This window comes from Mastigoproctus giganteus, chromosome 11, assembly GCF_048544385.1.
Source record: "Mastigoproctus giganteus isolate SK-2022 chromosome 11, ASM4854438v1, whole genome shotgun sequence".
NCBI lineage: Eukaryota > Metazoa > Arthropoda > Arachnida > Uropygi > Thelyphonidae > Mastigoproctus > Mastigoproctus giganteus.
This window is the reverse complement of record NC_143585.1, coordinates 28864934-28885561: the sequence shown is the minus strand read 5'-3', so window position 1 is coordinate 28885561 and position 20628 is coordinate 28864934. Positions and strand designations below refer to the sequence as shown.

Here is a 20628-nt window from a genome sequence, read left to right as displayed (position 1 = left end):
CTATAGCCTTAGTTGCTAATGCTCCTAAAAACCAAACAACAACAACATATTGCTGTTCAGAACACACGCATGCTGCTTTAAAAATTAGATCAGTTATAAGGAAGTGTTGAAATTACATATTTTAGAAAATTAGATCTCATAAAAGTTGATCTCATTCTGAATTCAGTCTTTATGATCTCATAAAGACTGAATTCAGTCTTTCTACTTTATTCACAAAAGTAGAAAGACTTATTTTTTCTTTTCAATATAAACCCTTAATTTAGAAGGATGTCAATAGTACTCACTTCTGCCTTAAATGATACAGTCATATCTGGACTTGAAAAGTTCTTCAAAAATTCAATAAACCTGAAGAGAGAAAAAAAAAATTTAAATATTTATTATTGACACCAACCAAAGTCATAAGTTATAAAATTATTTAATTATTTCTTAAATTCTAAAAACCAGCAACCTCAGAACTTGGAGACAGCTTGTTTTTGGATAAACAAACCAAACAATGTCAAATTGAAGCATGGATAAAAAAGGAAGAATGCACTGGCCAATGCTTTTTAATAATTTTTTGATAATTTTTTTAAAGGCAACGACAGTTGCCATGAGTCCGGAAATGTCTCTTCAATATAGATTCTGATGAAAGGTGTTTAATCATCTCATAATGGATGTAGTCTGGACCAACAACACTCACCTTGGATAGTGAGAGTGCAAAGGGTTGATTGTAGTCCTCGCAATTGTTAGAAGACAGCTTCAGGTGATGTTTTTCTCATTTTTATTTGAGCATATGGGGGGGGGGGCTTACGATATTTCTGAAGAAACTTTAGTGAATGTCTCCCTGAGATTATTTGCAATTAGGTCTGCAATTGTATATCCATTATGTTCCAAGATTGATGAAGGGTGCGAAGTGTATTCGGTTCCCAGATGGCTTTAGGATTGGCAGCCCATGCTAGATAAGATGCAAATTGAATTCAAGATTCCTTTTGGCTCTGGCATTAACATGCTTTGGCACGTGCACATTTGAAGGCTATTAAATTATCTGTGGTGCAGTAACAATGAAATATTCCCCATGCCTTGTTTTGAGCCTTTCTAGCAGCTGCATTCTCCATTCCACCATGGTTTTGGAAAGTGTGGAAACCGGAACAATATCCTTGGGATTGCAACTGCCACACACTGCTTGTGTGATAATTTCTGCAATGTGCTTTACTGCCTCATTAATTGGTCCCCTAGCTGACTAGTAGTATTGAACGTTGTCAGATGTCTAAAGGCATTCCAGTCGGTGTGATCAATTTTCCAACGTGGTATCCTCGACTGGTGCCACTGTCTCCCATTAGGATATCTCTAAATAGGCCTACAAGGCTGGGACAATTCATGTTGATGATTAAGCTTCAAACCAGCCAGAAGATAAATAAATCCAATACTGTAACTAAAAACACTTTATTTACAATAAAATAGTATAAAATAGATATATATTTACAATAAAAATAACACTGATAAAATATACTAAAAACCTAGAAATTAAAAGCGATAAAATTTGCTGTAGCTTTCAGAGGCAGCAGTCTCCTTCCTCAGCAGCATATGTCTACTGTGCGGCACATCCTTAAATAGCAGATCCACGGCACACATCACATGGTTCCACAGTTGGAATTTCCATTTGCGCACCGGGACCAGAAATGGCTCGGGAGCGTGCTAGCTGAAATCGTTCATCACGTCCGAGAATGACTGTTTCCAGGAGGGGGGTGTAGACGTACACCCCTATTCCTATTAATAGTATTGCTAGCTGCCCCAATACATAAGCTCTCAAGCCTATTTACGATCCCAGAACCCATGTGCATGATCAAAAAAAAAAAAAAAAAAAATCCAACCGTGGAACCATGTGATAAGTGCCGTGGATCTGCTATTTAAGCATGTGTCGCACAGTAAACATATGCTGCTGAGGAAGGAGACTGTTGTCTCCGAAACCTACAGCAAATTTTATCGCTTTTAATGTCTAGGTTTTTAGTATATTTTATCAGTGTTATTTTTATTGTAAATATATATCTATTTTATATTTATTTTATTGTAAATAAAGTGTTTCTAGTTACAGTATTGGATTTATTTATCTTCTGGCTGGTGTGAAGCTTAATCATCAACACGTCTCCCATTAGAAATGGTTGATAACACAGGGAAGTGTTCACTACCATAAAAAGTGTACATTCCCATGTACAGAGAGGCAGAAGTGAAGGGAAGCATATAGAAAGATCTATAGCAGAAAAGGTATGGATAGAAGTGTGGAAAAGGAGGTTAGAACCAACATCTAGACAGGCCAGATCGTTGTTTTCAAGCATACTCTATAATCCACCCCTTCTATTGATGTCAGAACTACCCCACAGAGTATTATATCCATCGAAGTGCCCTAATAATAGAAAAGGGGGTGGCAGTTGCTTAATGAGATCTTCAAGATCTGTATGGGAGATGTTTCCAGGTGGAAAATAGATGGAGCAGACAGTTAAGAGGAACCCTACTGTAAGACGAGCTGCTACAGCCTCTAGGTTGGTAGTAAGTGGCATAGCTTGAAATTGGGTGTGGTTACCCACAAGGATGGCAACTCCTTCATGGGCAAGTCCATCCCTGACTGTCTTTTCGAATATTTGAACAGTTACTTAAGGGCCCTCACTGACCTTTAAATACATCTCCAGTAAGCAAAAGCAAGTTGGTTCATGCTAACTCAGGAGGGCCTTGATGTCTTAACTATTTTGGTAGAATCCGCAACAGTTCCATTGTAGAAATTTTAATGTACCCATTAGTTTTGTTGGGTCCATCCAGTGGCTTCCAAAGGGCTGAGGGCTTGGTTTTCTCGGTCACAGCTTTCTTTCTTTGGGAAGAAAGGACATTGCCATGTCCATATCTTCTTCTGCAAAGAGTTCCAGGACTGAGTCGTCTAGTACCTCCTTATCCTCTACATCCATTGTTTCTTGTACTGCAGGTGGCTCTTGTGATATCTGTAGCTTTTCTTTACCACTCAGTTTTGATAGTGATGGAGCACTAGGCAGTATGGATATAGGAGTGGCAGATGACTGTTTTTTGGGTGGGCTTTTGTGAAAACAATAAAAAGCATTCCATCACAATAAGTGACTCTTTTGGTGGTATAGTCATCACAGTTTGTGTATCAAATAGTGCACTTTGCAGAAACATTCTGGGTATGAAGGCTTCCTGCTATTTATTGGTTGGATACATTTCCTGGCCTCTTGATAACAGATATTCAGCTCTGTTTTTAGTTTTTGAATTTTTTTTCATCCTTCCACCGCTGGTATACTCTAAAGTAGGCAGAAATTTGGAAGCTGAACATTCCTTGCTCTCGGGGTTTTTCGCACCACATCGTATCACCTATTGATGTGGCTTTCAGGATTTTTTCAGCTTGTAGCTTCAACTAACAGGTTGTCAGAATGCAGCCGTTTTACAGATTTAGGTAATCCTGCCAACCCTTCTAATCCTTTCTGAATGAAAAAGCGACATCTTCGTGATTGACTGCTCTCTGGTGGAATGGAGAGCAAGGAAGAGTGGTGTCACAAATGGTGTTTTATCCTCAGTTCTGGCTCTTTTAACAAAATTGGTGTCATTATCATTTGATCTATTGGGTAGGGGCCCATGTTGAGGCCCCAGAAGAAAGGATTTATATTACTCATAGGAGTAAAATAAAAATTATGGATGCTCTAAGTACCTTATCCACCATGGAGCCCTACAAGGGGATGCCCACTCGGTAACTAGCAGGTACTGCATACACGAATGGGATGAAGTTCACTTAGGAGCATCATACCCATGTTTCCAATAAGCCTTGATCCCGTCCCAGGACCAAAAGGAGGGAGATTTATTGGAACACAGTTGACCCTAGCAGTAAGAACAACCCACTGATTGATCCCAGTCGGGGCAGTCCGAGGCAGTTCAACGTCTTGTATTCAAGCTGGGCCCTTCAACCACTAGGATCTCCTTTTCTGAGTTTCCGCAGATCACGGTGAATGGCTGCACATACCGGATTCCAATAATATAACCCTGAAACCAAGATATGGGTGTTAGATCCCAGTGTTGCTAATCTGGAAGGCCAGCAGCATCACTGGGAGGTCCCCTTGCCACGTACAGGTGGCCACGTTGGGCGTAATAAGTGGGTATATAGGACTGTATTCACTGAAAAGTGCACATGCACGCAGTGCACTTTTTGTCTGTCACTTAAGCTCATCAGTTTTTAACACCATTTTGGTCTAAACCTCGAATAAAATCTCTTAGTGGTCTTTATGATTATTTCTCTGAACACTCCACAGTTAGCATTTACATTTTGCAATAACATTAGTTAGTCGGCCCACTGAAAAGTGTTTAAAAATGTCTTTGAAAAAACAAAAAATTCTTTACATTTAGTAGTAGCTAATTCTTTAAATAGATCTCATATCTTACAATCACTGCCATGCGATAGTCCCTATAATTGAAGATTCTTGATACATGATGAATTGCTATTTTTCTCTTCACATCTGTATTATACAAGATATTCACTGTTTCCCTGCCAACAGAGTTACCAAGAATAACTACCTCCTTTGGGATCAGTGCATTCTGCCCACAGTGATCTGTTGTGCAATCATATGCATGAGGTTCTAATGTTAAAGTGGGCAGATGAGCACTTGATCAGCCACCCAATTTAATTCCTTCAAGAGCAATTATCATTTTCTTCAAATACTCAAAATTCATCTAACAAAATGCTAAACTTCCATTAATTTCCTCACTCTTGTCAGGTAGTGCACACACAATAGTATATTCTGTGGCATTATGTTCAACTACAATCAGGCTTATTACATACACATACAGTGTATGTAATAAGCCCAAGTAACCATGTTCTGTAAGAGAACCAGCACCAGTAATTGGGAAATAATCTAATAACTTAGTTTTATTTTAGCCAGTGAGTCAATTATTGCTGAACAGGTTGTCTTCACAGGAAGCTGAGGCTGACAGTTTGAATAAATTCAAAGGTCAACTGGACAGTTACCTATATCAGGAGTGAAGCAAATAATTTTCATTTTGCTATCTACTTTTTTTTTTTCCCCCTCCTCAGCCAGTGCAGAAAAAGCCTGTAGCTTTCTTGCACAGTATGGTTATTACTAAATGCTAAATGGGGGAGGGATAAACTAAAAACTGCAAATGAGAAAAGAGAAACTTGTGTCTCAATACAATCAGACATGAAGGTTCACATGCATTGCAAGTAGGCAGACAGTCAGGAAGGTACATGATATCTTATCAATGATTTATTGTCTGTAGGGAGAAACAGATTATAGTTTTAAAAGCCAGTGATAAGACAAACTAGAATTTTTTTTTCAGGTTTAGAGGATGCATTTAACAAAGACAAGCTACCAGAAAGGGTCCTAAGACAGGCAACTAATCTGGTGATGAGCAAAGGCACATCCATACAAGGGAGAGATAACAAAGATGTGGGTTATATAGCTTAAACAAAGCATTTGGGGGGGGGGAATCTGCTTGAGGTGTGTAAGGAATCCTAAGGGACATGTGATTAAAGTGAATAAGGCATTTGGGAGGGGAGAACTGAATGACAGGAATTTAATTTTCACAGTGAAGTTGGGCACAGAAAAACCAAGGGAATATAAATGTACCAGGGAAAACTAACGCCCGCACCTCAGGAAGGTTGTTTGGTCAGCATATTGTTGACCAGTGGAATAAAAGGCCTGTCTGGGTGGTTGAGAGTCTGATGGATTTTATGGAGCAGCTGAAGCAGTACCATCTAGAAATAACACAAGCAAGACTAGAAGGAATACAACAGTATAGGCAGCACTTTCCCCTCCCTCCTCCTCTGGTGCTGCAAAAGTCTAGCTTCCTTTCATCCTTTGGCCTTTACTGGAACAAGGTAATAAATCTAGTATACGTTTCTGACAACACAACTATTTTGTTAAGATCCTTCAAACACTTATTTAATCACTCTGGGATAAAGAAATACCTGTTTCACATAGAAATCAGTGTGCTTAAAGCCCTACTATAAATTCTGTAATAAACACCTCTTTCACATCATTATACAAGAAAAGGATATGCTAAGTTCTGCTATACATGTACAACTGTATTTAGGAAGGATATGGAAGATAGAAGGGATGGTGGGCCATGCTTCTGAACAAAAGCAGCCTGAGCACAAGAAAAGCTTTTACGGATTCAAAAGTTAATGCATGCTAGTACGGAATCTGTGTGTTGTAAGTTACTTGGAAGCAAAGATAATGAGAGTGGATGTAATCTACAGACCACAAGACTGAACATTATGATGAGAGCCTCTACATGCAAATTTAATGGGTGAGCAGGTGTGACTGTCTTATTATGGGAGATTTTAATTGCCCTGATCAACTGGAGCAAGTAGAAAGCCAATTACATGGGAAATAATTTCTAAATCAACTAGATGATTTAAAAATTCATATCAGCATGCTAGAGAATGTACTAGAGAAAAGACCTGATGATCAATCAACCAATGGAACCAGATAACATCATAGGATGACAGGGCAGAAATAATTAGTAGCAAGTGATCAGAGAGTTCCCACACTGGATGAAAAGAGAGGTAGCATTTGCTAAATGCAAAGGAATGAGTTTTTAGAAAAGGAGGTTGACAACTTAAGGGTGCTAAATGGCCTCTATCAAATGGAGAGACAGCAAGCCTGTTATTGTTAGTTATTTGGTTTTTAGGAGCATTAGCAACTAAGGCCATATTGCTCCAGGATATGCAGTGGTCATTCCCTGACCTTTCCGCATCCTCCGTATTTGGTGGTGACAGGCTCGAACCCCGGTCTAATCAAGAAGCGTGTGCTACGCACTGCTGTTACTTCCCACCTGGCTATGGAGGCACCCCGAGAGACAGCAAGCAGAGCACAATTCATTAGTATTATGATATACCCTTAGTCACAGAAGCAATGAATGCACATATACCATCAAGAAAATATAGCACAAAGAAGATGCACAGACAGATAAATAATGAAACCAGGAGTTTCACATGTAAATAAAGAGAAAAAATTAATCAGGTAAGATCCTTGTGCAGGAAAGCCTGAGATAACCCAAATGTTGTTAGAGATTAATTGAAAAAGTATTGTTCATCATTACTTACAGAGGAAAGAACCTTTGCAGTGAGGAGAAACTGTGTGAAGCTGGGTAGTATGAATTTAGAAATATTAATTTTAGAAGGTTATTTATTAAGAAAACACTTTGAACCTAGAGGCAAGTACAACCAGAAGTTGAATGGCATATACCCTGTAATCGAGGTAAATGGCAAGAGAGTGCACATTGACCCAATTAGGTGAATTAGTGTGCTACTGCAACAGGATCAAGAAAATTTGGGCAGATGGGCTAAGAAGTAGCAACTGAAGTTTAACATTGACAAATGCAAAGTACTACATATGGATAGAAGTAATCCCAGAGAAATGTACCAACTTTGTGGTAACAACTGTGATGGTAGAAAATGAAAAAGACCTGGGAGTAATTGTGCAGTCAGATATGAAGTTTTCTGAGCAATGCAGACAGGCTGCCAGGGCAGGTCATGGGGTTTTGTCAATGATATACAGGAATTTTGCTAGCAGGGAAAAGGAGGTGATTGTCCCTTTGTATAAGGCAATGGTCAGGCCACACCTTCAGTACTGCGTACAGGTCAGGAGGCCTAATTTAAGGAAGGATGTAGATTTGCTTGAGTGTGTTGAGAGTAGGAGTGTGCTATAGGCCTAATGACTCTGATGAGTATAATAAGAAACTGTACAGGGAAATAGATTGGGCCAGTAAATCAGAGAGTCCTATAATGGGGGATTTTAATTTCCCAGATATTGACTGGAATTTGTTGGTTGGTCACTCACACACTAGCAAGGCTTTTGTGGATTTATTGGATGATTGTTTTCTACATCAGCATGTTCGGGAGGCAACTAGAGGGAGTAATACTCTTGATCTGATTATCAGTAGTGATTCTTCATGCATTAAGAATCTGCATGAAAAAGGAACCACTAGGTGGCAGTGATTACAGTGTGCTGAAGTGGGATTTACTCAAAGAGGTAACTACTATCAGGGGTAAAGGGAACGGTTATTGCTTTCGTAAAGGCAACTACGGTGGTCTGAGACAGTATTTAAATTCTATACTGTGGGACCAACTGATGATGTTACCAACATCAAATTCAAAATGGGAAGCATTCAAAAAACTTATCTTGGAAGCTACTAGGCTTTACATACCAACTAAGATATATTGTTCAAGGTTTAGGTCAAAATGGTTTAGGTCAGATGAACTAATGAGACATATGACAGAGAAGAAAAAAATGCATGGGATACATATAAATTGTTATTGTTATTTAGTGTTTTTAGGAGCATTAGTAACTAAGGCCATATTGCTCCGGGATATGCAGTGGTCATTCCCTGACCTTTCCGCATCCTCCGTATTTGGTGGTGACGGGCTCGAACCCCGGTCTAATCAAGAAGCGTGTGCTACGCACTGCTGCTCCTTCCCACCTGTACATATAAATTAACATGTGACATAGAAGCCCATGATAGATATAAGCTGATCTGTAACCAAGTTACAAAGGAGGTTAGGCAGGCGATGGCAGATTACGAGAAATCTTTGGCAAAGGTTTGTTGGCTATTTGGTTTTTAGGAGCATTAGCAACTAAGGCCATATTGCTCTGGGGATATGCAGTGGTCATTCCCTGACCTTTCCGCATCCTCCGTATTTGGTGGGCACCGGCTCGAACCCTGGTCTAATCAAGAAGCGCGTGTTACGCGCTGCTGCTTCTGCCCACCTGGCTATGGAGGAAAAGGATGCAAAGAAAAACAGCAAAGAGTTCTTTACTTATGTAAACTCTAGAAGGAAGTGGATGAATCAGATTGGTCTACTTGATATCGATGGTTCAACTGTTGATGATCCTGCTCAGGTAGCTACAAACTAAATGAATATTTTACATCGACATTCACACATGAGGAGTTATTCAGTGAGGGGAATGCCAGAGGTGTATTCAACTCTGGCAGTAAGCTAGATAATCTTGTAATAACTGAGAGTAAAGGGGAGGTTTGTTTGTTTGTTTGTATTGAGGTTTAATGGCGCATGGACTACGGGGGTCATAATGCGCCAGTTCATACGGTGTGATGTGTTTCAAGGGTGTTTACTTTCGATTTCAATTGTTCATTTTAACCTGATTTATACGTTCTTGTGTTAGTCTGTTGCTTATATTCACTTCCTTAGAGGAGGTGGTATAAATTGATAGCTTTAAGAAAGTTGAAAACATCTGTGCAGTCATGTTTATTTTTCAAGAGATCTGTTAGTGTAATGGCGTCATGTGTCTCATAAATATCTTTGAAGACTTGTTTACGTTCATTTGTATATGTAGCACAGTCTATTAATATGTGTTTTACTGATTGAACGGTGTCACAAGTCTGGCATCGTGGTGGTTCCTCTGCTCGCAACAAAAATGAGTGCGTAAGATGGGTATGGCCGATTCTTAGCCTGGTGAGTGCTGTTTCTTCTTTTCTCGACCTTCGACTGCTAGAAATCCAGTTTTCAATATTCGGCTTTATTTGGTATAATTTGTTTGCAGTTTGCTGATTCCACGATTCTTGCCATTTCAACTGGCAAATACGCCATATCGCAGGCTTGTAATCGGAATACAGGACTGATATATCCTCTCCGATCTGTAGTACGGCTTCTTTGGCTGACTTGTCTGCTGCTTCGTTTCCCGCAATCCCTGTGTGTCCTGGGATCCAGCAGAAAAAAATATCCCGTTCATTTTTGGCGCAGTCAGTTAATATTTGCCGTATGTGCCAAAGGATTGGGTGTTTGGATGTACCTATGTTTTGCATGGATTGTAAGGAACTCAAAGAATCTGTATATATTACACGTCTCGTGTAATGCTTATCTTGTACATGAGTTAAGGCTATTTGTATTGCATATAATTCTGCTGTGTATACACTGCACTCTTTCGGTAGCTGTTGTGTTAATGTTATATCTGGGAATACCGCTGCTGCTCCCACTAAAGTGTCTGTTTTTGAACCATCTGTGTATATTGGAATATAGTCAGGAAATTGAATTCTGTGCTCTGCATGTAACTGTTGGAAGATTGTTGACAGTATCGCTTTTTTATTCCATTTCTGAAAGAAGTCGCATATCGGGATATGCGAATCCCATGGTGGAGGAGTATGAACTGGCATGTGTGCCATTTTGTCTATATTAAGGTTATGTACTGCCAGAAAGTCTTGCATTCTAATTCCCAGGGGTCGGTTTGCTTGTTGGCGATTCTGATATGTTTCTGCATCGTGGATCAAAGAGGGTCTCCCAAGCAGGGTGTCCATGCATAGATTTTATTTTAAATGTATAATACAATGCGAGTTGCTGTCGCCTAAGTGTTAAAGGTGGTTCGTTGGCTTCAGCATAGAGACTATATATGGGAGAGGTACGATAAGCGCCAGTAGCTATATGCAGTGCATTGTGATGAATTGGATCCAGCCATTTCAGAGCTGTTTTCCGTGCTGAATCGTAAACTGGGGCTCCATAGTCCAATTTTGATCTAATTAGTGCTTTGTATAGGTTTAGTAAGGAATATCTGTCTGCTCCCCATGCTGTTGACGAAAGGATTTTAAGTATGTTCATGTGTTTTGTACAGCTTTTACGCAGCTCTCGGATATGCTCCACGAATGTGAGTTTCTTATCTAAGATTAGTCCGAGAAATTTTGCCTTCGGCTGCGTTGGTATATTTTTGCCTTTAATTTTAGTTCGGGATCAGGATGGAGATTTCTTTTGTGACAAAAATGTAAACATTGTTTTTTGTGTTGACAGTCTGAAACCGTTATCTAGTGCCCACTTACTTATATTGTTGATTGAGCATTGCAATTGTCTCTCGACAGTTCTCATGTTCTGTGCCTGACTAGAGATACTAAAGTCATCAACATAAAGTGCATGTGAAACCGAAGGAGGGAGTTGATTTGTGATCGAATTAATCTTTATGGCAAACAAAGTGGCGCTCAAGACTGAGCCCTGTGGAACACCTTGTTGGTAGATTTTAGAGAAAGAAGTTTGTACTTTGACTTGGAAGGTTCTGTTCATAAGGAAGTTCTGGATAAACACAGGGAGATTGCCTCTCAGTCCAGCATAGTGCATATCTCGCAGGATCCCATATCTCCAAGTGGTATCGTAAGCTTTTTCGATGTCAAAAAATACTGTAACCATATGTTGTGATCTGATGAATGCATTTCTGATGTTGGCTTCTATCCTGACTAGATGATCCAGAGTAGATCTTTGATGTCTAAAACCACATTGCGTGTTTGTGTAGATGTTATTTTCCTCTAGATACCAAATCAGTCTTTTGTTTATCATTTTTTCTAATAGTTTTCCTAAACAGCTGGTGAGGGCTATTGGTCGATAGTTGCATGGATTTGTCAGGTCTTTGTCAGGTTTCGGGAAAGCTAGTACTATTGCATGGCACCATGTGTTTGGAAATACATTTTCTTGGAATATTCTGTTATACAGTTTCAATAAATTTTCTAATTCAGTCTTGTTAAGGTGCTTGATCATGTCGTAATGTATATCGTCTGGGCCTACTGCACTTGGCCTGGCTGTGAACAAAACTTCGTGTAGTTCGTTTATTGTGAATGGTTGATTGTAGGGTTCATTACCTTTTGATTTAAATTTGATCTTATGCTTTTCTGCTTTTTCTTTTTGGATCAGAAATTCTGGATAGTATGAATCTTTCACTGATACTTTGGCGAAGGTCTCGCCTAATGTGTTTGCAATAACGGTAGGTTCAGTCAAACTATTTCCATTGCAGATCAGTATTGGTGATGGCCTATTTCTATATTTACCTGTCATTTTTCTTATTTTATTCCAGACTATATGTGCATTTGTTTTTTTGTTTATTGTAGATGTGAATTTTATCCATGCTGCTTTTCGACTCTGCTTCCTGGTAAATCGCGCTATGGCACGCATTCTTTTGAACTGAATCAAATTTTCTGTTGTGGGATACCTGCGAAAACTGTTCCATGCCCTATTCTGTTGTTTTCTTGTTTCAGTGCAGTCATCATTCCACCATGTTTTCGGACAGTTTGGAAAACGCGATGAAGTCTTAGGGATTGTTAGCTTGCCTGCGTTTTGCATGGTTTCTGTGACATGTGCTAGTGCAACAACTACTGTTTCCTGCTCAATGATATTGGTGTTGAAAACTGCTTTCCTCCTAAATGCTTCCCAATTAGCTTTTTCTATTTTCCAACGAGGAGTCCTGCTGGTATGATATGGATATTCACTGACCAGTGTGGAAATTACTGGATAATGATCACTCCCAAGAGGATCCTCAAAAACTTCCCAATTAAATGCTGTGTAAAGTGTAGGGGTACATATGGTAAGATCTACAGCTGTGGTGGTCCGAGTTGGAAAATGGAAGTAGGTGTGGTTACCCCTGTTAAGAAGTAAGAGGTTATGATTATCTAGCAGTTGTTCAATGATGCGTCCTCTTCTGTTGTAGTCGGAGCATCCCCACAAGTAAAGGGGAGGAGAAATTGTTGAATATAAACACAAGAAAGGCACCTGGGGTGGATGGGATCTATCTAGTTATATTAAAAGAGGCAGCAAAGGAAGTAAGCAAACCCTTAGCCATAATTATGACAGCTTCCATGGACTCAGGGGAAGTACTCAGACTGGAGATGTGCAAATGTGACCCCAATTCACAAAGGAGGATCAAAGGATGACACACGTAATTATAGACCTGTTAGTTTAACTTCTGTTCCAGGGAAATTAATGGAGGCACTGCAGTATCATCTAGACAAGACTTCAGTTATAGCTCGGACACAGCATGGTTTTGTTAAGAGAAAGTCTTGCCTGACCAATTTGATTGGATACTATGATGCAGTCACAAAAGAACTGGATGCAGGGAATAACTTTGATATTATATATTTGTATCTTAGAAAGGCTTTTGATACTGTTGCACATGGAAGACTGCTGCGCAAATTGGAGCAGTGTGGCATTGCAGGCAAATTGCTGCTATGGATAAAGGGATGGTTGAGTGGAAGAAGACAGAGTGGTAATCAATGGACACTGCTCATCATGGACTAATGTTATTAGTGGAGTCCCTCAGGGTTCAGTGTTGGGTCCATTATTGTTTTCTGTATTTATAAATGATATTGATGATGGTATATCAAGCTTAATTCCAAGTTTGCAGACGATACAAAGGTTGGCAGGGTTGTTAAGGACACTACTGATGCTATGCTGCTGCAACAGGATCTGGAAAGGTTGAGCAGATGGGCCGAGAGGTGGCAAATGAAGTTTAACATTGACAAATGTAAAGTACTACATATGGGAAACAGCAACCCCAGAGCAATGTATCAAATCTGTGGTACTACACTGACAGTGGTAGAGAATGAAAAGGACCTGGGGGTAATTGTGCAGACAGATATGAAGTTCTGAGCAGTGCAGACGGGCTGCAAGAGCAGCTCATTGTGTCTTGTCAATGATATACAGGAATGTTTCTAGCAGGGATAAGGAGGTGATTATTCCCTTGTATAAGGCAATGGTTAGGCCACACTTTGAGTACTGTATACAGTACTCAAAGTGTGGATGCCTCATTTCAAGAAGGATGTAGAGTTACTGAAGAGAAGGGCAACAAGATAGATAGATAACTAGATAGATCCTCATTTCAAGAAGGATGTAGAGTTATATAAAGAGAAGGGCAACAAGACTAGTGAATGGAACAAAGGGTTGCCCTTACGAAGAAAGGCTTAAGTTTTGCAAATTACAGTGGAGACTAGACACCGGCGAGGTGATCTGATAGGTGTATAAAGCCTTGAATGGTTTGAGCATGCTAAATGCTGATGGAGTTCTTCCTCTTGCTCAGAATAATCGCCTGAGAGGGCATATATTCAGATTGAGGAAAGACAGATGTAGGATAGATGTGCGGAAATTTGCCTTTAGCCAGCGGGCAGTTGGTTGGTGGAACAGACTGCCATCCCTTGTTGTGGAAGTTGATAGCCTAAATAAATTTAAGGCTCAGCTGGACAGATATTTCGAACGAATGGAGGGGTGAAATGGAAGTGGGTTTTTTTTTTTGGTTTTTTTTTCCGGCTGATGCTGCATAAGCTTGCTTTCTTGCATGATATGCCTCTACTAATGCTAATTATAGAGCGAGTGGTAGGGAAATTCATATTTTTTAACTGTGGAAATCGGTAGGCTCTAAAGTTCAAATCACTTAGGATAATTTGGTTATATATTATAATTTATAACTTTCAAGTGTAATGGTATAGCCTAATATATATATATATAATGCAAACTTAGTAGAGTGGTAGTATTATTCCTGTGTAACTGGTGTATCAATAAGAACATTCAAACTTTAATTATATATTAATTAATAACAAATTTCATAGTATAATTGCCACACATCAACAGATATATTTGTTTAGTGTAGTATTTTTAATTATACTAAATTTGAATGAAAATCATACCACAGACCAGGGCAGCAAAGCAAAGGGGCTCAAGCTGGTGGGAGTGCTGGGGCTCTGGCAAAGACAGAGGAGGGGGGTTGTCTTCCAAATCCCGGCCTTATAAGACGAGATGTATGGTTTGTTTGATGTTTGTAGAGCTATCAGGAAAGGGACATGTTACTGCCAAGATGAAGTCATTGTGTGTGCTTAATGTAAGCAGTGAGGATATTAGATAGCAACTCAGCATTGTTATGGGCATTTGTGACAGCTTGAAGAACTGAGTGGATGCAACCAAATAAATTAAATTGGGGGTATCAAGCTCTCAGCTGCCCATATCAACACTAGAGCTTGCACTTGTCCCACAAGATCTAGTTGTCAGTGACTATTGTCGGGGAAACAGGAAATATATATTGTGCAAAAGGGATTGGTGGAATAGGACCAGGCTACGTCTTCTGGGGGTAAAAGTTGATGACATTGTACAGCAGATATCTCTTAAGGGAATGAAAGATGATATCGTTGTAAACACTGGCACTAATGACATTAAGAGTAGGACATATACAGACTTGCTTAAAAAGTACAGGTCAAAGTCGAAAAAAAAAGTCACAAGTTAGGATTAAATTTGAAAGGGCGTGCAATTCTGCTCATATACGACAGGAGGGAGTATATGATGAGATCTTAATCATTCATTTCAGTGGCCCTAGACAGATTGTGCAAAGCTCATGGGGAAAATTCTCAGCAATGGTCTGTGCTTCTACAGGGATGGGATACACAAAAATAGAAAGGGTGCAAGAATATTTGCTTATACTATCAAGAGAGTGCTAGGTGGGTCAGAAAACTGCTAGCTTTGAAGGATACACAGATTAATAGATTAACAATAACCACTTGAAGGGTAAAGTGACTCTTGCACTGCTTCCATTGGAAAGAGTAGCAGCCTTGTTAGCAAGGTGCTGAGTTTCAATAACTGCTGGGAGTAATCAGGAAACAATTAAATACATGGGCTGTGTTAGGTAACTAAGATTAAGAACAGGTGTATGTATACTTGCATGTACACCAATGTTAAGAGTACAGTAAATAAATTTGAAGTGCTAGTAAAGACATCAAATGCAGACATTGTTGGGATTACAGAGGCATGGTGTCACTCTGATATAAGAGATGCACAATTTAAATTTGGGGAGTACAATGTATACAGAAAGGACAGACAGGATAGAAGGGGGGGGGGGGGCTTGTAATAGAGTGGGCCAGTAAATTAGAATGTCTCATAATGGGGGATTTTAACTTTCCAGATATTTCCTGGAAATTGTGAGTTCGTCTTTCAGACCAGCAAGACTTCTGTGGATTAATTGGATGACTTTTCTAGTGCAGCATGATAGAGGCAACAAGAGGGAGAAATACACTTGATCTGATTACCAGCAGTGATTATTCGTGTATTAAGAATATGAAGATAAAAGAACAACTAGGTGGCATTGACCAGAGGGTATTGATTTTGGATTTATTTAGAGATTTAACTACCATCAAGGGTAAAGGAAAGGGTTTTTGCTTTTGTAAAGGTGATTACAGTAGTCTCAGATAGTTTTAAATTCTATACAGTGGGACCAACTGATGAAGCAATGCAAATTCTTAATGGAAAGCACTCAAGGAATTAATCATAGAAGCTACAAAGCTAAGCTTTTGTTATCAACTAAGAAATAAAATTGAAGGTATAGACCTAATTGGATGATGTCAGATGAACTGATAAATCCCATGGCAGAGAAGAAGAAAAGTACATGGGAAGCTCAAATTATTGAGCAACACAGTGGCCAGTGATAGATATAAACTAACCTGTATTCAAGTTACAAAGAAGGTCAGGCAAGTAAAGGCAGATTATAAGAAATCTTTAGTGAAGGATGCAAAGAAACGAAACAAAGACTTTAGCATTAGTAGAGGTACATTATAAAAGAAAAAAAAATAAATAAAAAAATAACCTAAAAAAACCCTCCCATTACACCCATCCATTCATCCAAGTGGAAGTCAACAGCTTAAATAAATTCAAGGTAGTCTAGTTCTGCCTTGAATTTATTTAAGCTGTCGACTTCCACAACGATAGATGGAAATTCGTTCCAGCATTAAACTACCTGCTGGCTAAAGACAAATTCCTGCACATCTATTCTACAACTGTCTTTCCTAAATTTAAATTCATGCCCCCTCAGGTTCGTAATCTAAGAAAGTCAAAGCATCCCACCAGAATTGAGCCTGTTCAACCTATTCAAGGCCCTATACACCGGAATCAGATCACCTTGCAGGTGTCTAGTCTCTAGACGGCGCAATTTGCAGAACTTAAGCCTTCCTTGGTAAGAGGACCCCTTCATTCCCCTCACCAATCTTGTTGCCCTTCTCTGTACTCGATCAAGCAACTCTACATCCTTCTTAAAATGAGGCCTCCAGACTTGTATGCAGTACTCAAGGTGTGGCCTGACCATTGCCTTATACAAAGGGATAATCACCTCCTTTTCCTTACTAGCAAAATTCCTGAATATCATTGACAATACCACATGACCTGCTCTAGCAGCCTGTCTGCAATGACTGAGGTGACTGCACAATTACTCCCAGGTCTTTTTCATTTTCTACCACTAAGTACCACCACACAGTTGATACATTTCTCTGGGGTTATATCTACCCATATGCAGTACTTTGCATTTGTCAATGTTAAACTTCAGTTGCCACCTCTCAAGCCCATCTGTCCAACTTTTCTAGATTCTGTTTCCAGTAGCGTACTGTCATTAACAACCATGGCAACTTTCGTACCAGCTGCAAACTTGGACATTAAGCCTGATAATGCCTTCATCAATATCATTGATAAAAATAAAAAACAACAATAAGCCCAACACTGAACCCTGGGGGACTCCACTAATAACATTAGTCCATGAAGAGTAGTGTCCATTGATTACTACTCTGTCTTCTCCCACTCAACCATCCCTTTATCCACAGTAGCAACTTGCCCTTAATACCATACTGCTCCAATTTGTACAGTAATTTTCCATGTGCAACAGTAGCAAAAGCTTTCCTAAAATCCAAGTATATTTTTTAAAAATTATTTTTTGCATCCAGTTCCTTTCTAACCATATCATAGTATTCAATCAAATTGGTCACACAAGGCTTCCCCTTAACAAAGCCATTCTCTGTCTGAACTATAACTGCAGTCTTTTCTAGATGATCCTGCAGTGCTTTCTTTGCATATGGGTAGCAGTAACCCCAGAGAAATATACCAATTGTGTGGTTTTACACTCAAGGTAGTGGAGAATGAAGAGAACTTGGGCTAATTGGCAGACAGATATGAAATTTTCTTCTGAGCAGTGCAGACAGGCTGCCAGAGTAGGTCATGGGGTTTTGTCAATGATATATAGGAATTTTGTGAACAGGGATAAGGAGTACTACGTACAGGTCTGGAAACCTAATTTCAGGAAGGATGTAGAGTTGCTAGAACAAGTACAGAGAAGGACAACGAGACTGGTGAAGGGAACAAAGGGGTGCTCTTAAGAAGAAAGGCTTAAGTTCTGCAAATTGCAGCTTCTGGAGACTAGGCACTTGTGAGGTGATCTGATTGAGGTGTATAAGGTCTTGAAAAAGAATTGAGCAGGCTTAATGCTGATGGGATTTTCTTTTGCTCACATTACAAACCTGAGGGGGACACAGATTCACACTGAGGAAAGACAGCTGTAGAATAGATGTGAGGACGTTTGCCTTTAACCATCAGGTAGTTGATTGCTAGAACACACTTCCATCTGTTGTGGAAGTTGATAGGTTAAATAAATTCAAGGCAGAACTAGACAAATATTTGGAATGAATGAATCAGTGAAATGGGAAGGGCTCCCCCCTCCACTGAATTTGAGTGGATTATCCACTCAAAGCCCCCGATGAAGTAGGGGATTGACGGCCACGTGATGTAAAGCAAAAATGTATAAATATTATTATATAGTTATAAAATAGTATTGATAATTACCTATTGCTACAGATACATAAAAAATTTTCATCAGTAATTATCATGAAAATTACTTTAGTAATATGCAATAAGTTTCTAAATCCTAAATGTATAGGCCATGTGAATTTAAGATAACCGAGACAAGGCTAGCTTAAAGACCAGTATGGTATTAACGCCAATACCTATATATAAAAAACACCAGTATTTAAGAAAATCGAACTATTGTAAACGTGTGTATATATATATGGTTGTGTCCATCAAGGGTGCTTTTTTTTTTTTGCCAATGCAAATGTTTTTATAGAAACATGTGGCTATATCTTTGTTATATTGTCACTCACTAATGGCTGCAGTATATGACAATCACATACATTATAAACATCTAATATTAGTGTTCTCCCCAGAACCTATCAAATGGGCACACCACCTGGTGAATTTAACTGACTGCCCAGCTAAAATTTAAGAGATTCTCACAGTACTGTATGGTCTGTTCACTGCTCTCGATCAATATTAATTCAAACTATGTGATCAAGGTCAATTGACAGGAGCATATAATGTTAAATTATGTAATTAATTTTCACTATGGATTACTTAAGTCACATTTATGAACAGAAAATTTTATAATATTGCAAAGTATTACACTTCCCCACCTGACTACTTTATAATGCCACCTGGCTGGCAAAATTTTCTGGGGAGAACACTGAATATACATTTATGATCCAGTCAAAACCATGTTATTGTGGATGGCTTCTCAAGGAATCATTTTATTTGGATCTACCATCTTAAAGAAAGAGAAAGCTTTAGTTGAAAAGAGAAAGATAATTATTACTTACACTTTTTCCCACTCTAAAGCATCTGTATTCAGTGATGACTGATAATGATTGTTAACTGGTATAGTAATCACTAAGGCTTCAGCAGTATTATAATTTGAATTATTAAATCCTCCTAATGTTGCTTCTACTGATTCAAGAGGGCCACCATAAGGAGCATGACATTTCTCATTTCCAGGAGAGCTAGAAATAATATTAACTTATCTCACAATCAAGTTGCTTTTATTAAAGGGAAAAAAAAAATTTGTTTAAAAATAAAAACAAATTAAATTTTACATTTATATTTTACTGGTTAAATCTCATTAGTCATATCATAAATATGAGTTAATAGTTAATTTCAAGTTTGTATGTACAGTAGAACACCAATAATCCAAACTAGTTGGGACCGGGGTAGTTCAGACTTCCGATTTGTTTGGATTTTTGAATTTATCAAAAATACAGTTTCTGGAGACTAAAAAAGGTTTAGTAAGTTTAGAAATAAAAACACTAAAGTTGTACTTATGTATTTTTATTCATAAGTAACAAAACAAATGGAATGTTCAGTCACAATAATACATATGTATAGGTCTTTAACAAAAATAATTACTTATTTTTTGCTGTAAGAGTTTTGAATTTCATTTCTTTTCTGCCAGATCTCTCTCTCTTTTCAGCAAGAGTAGTTGGGTTGGAAAGTATTCAGTTTGTTGATTGTACCTAGACCTCATGGGTAGCATAGTTGGTAGAATTGGCATCCTCCTCACCCTGGATAAAAAAGACCTGAGTTAGAGTCCCGTCAATGATGGGAGGAATTTTTATTGACTTTTTTCACGTAGCTGAGTTAGTCAGTTTCAGGGGAGGGTAGCATGGCTTTTTCTCCATGAAACTCCATTTTCCAGCAAACTGAAAATAGACCACAGAACATGCAATTTACAGACAGTATACATGGAGCAATATGGCCTTAGTTGCTGATACTCCCAGAACCCAACTACGACAGCAAATGGCATCTTCAAGGGATGGGTCATTATCTGTTCTCATAGGTGTGTTTTTTTTTTTTTTTTTTTGCACCATTATCTAAATCAAGTTTCAATGCAAATTTTATTAATTTTTCCATTTTTAATTTCTGTTATGACTGTTTCTGTTACCAACCTTGTAAAATCTTGCTAACAAATTCCCACTTTCTGCCTTTGAAAGTCTGTTTAAAATCTCAATCTTTGATTTAACTGTTAAAAATTTCTGCTTCCTTTTAAACACAAAGAAAAAGACCATAACTTCAATACAGTAAAATATAACTCTGTAAATGTTGAATCTCTTCATTCCTATATCTAAACTTTGTAAACATTGTACTCCATATTTCACTTGCACGTATCATGTTAGTTGCAATTTCTGCGTGTCATATTCTTTGTTATTGATTGATGCTTATTTTTTTTTTTATTTTTTTTTTTTTTTTACTATTTTAGT

At 38.6% G+C, this 20628-nt stretch overlaps 1 protein-coding gene across 3 annotated transcripts in view; it reads right to left on the bottom strand.

The window, feature by feature from the left end:
- Positions 1-20628, bottom strand: part of LOC150077842 (NPC intracellular cholesterol transporter 1-like) — a 671091-nt gene that overhangs the window by 395207 nt on the left and 255256 nt on the right. For all 3 annotated transcript variants that reach the window (XM_090384813.1, XM_090384814.1, XM_090384816.1), the window contains 2 exons: positions 19195-19374; positions 285-345 (listed from right to left, as the gene is read on the bottom strand). In XM_090384813.1, coding sequence (XP_090240939.1) covers positions 285-345; positions 19195-19374 — 241 coding nt within the window. The remainder of the gene's footprint in view (positions 1-284; positions 346-19194; positions 19375-20628) is intronic.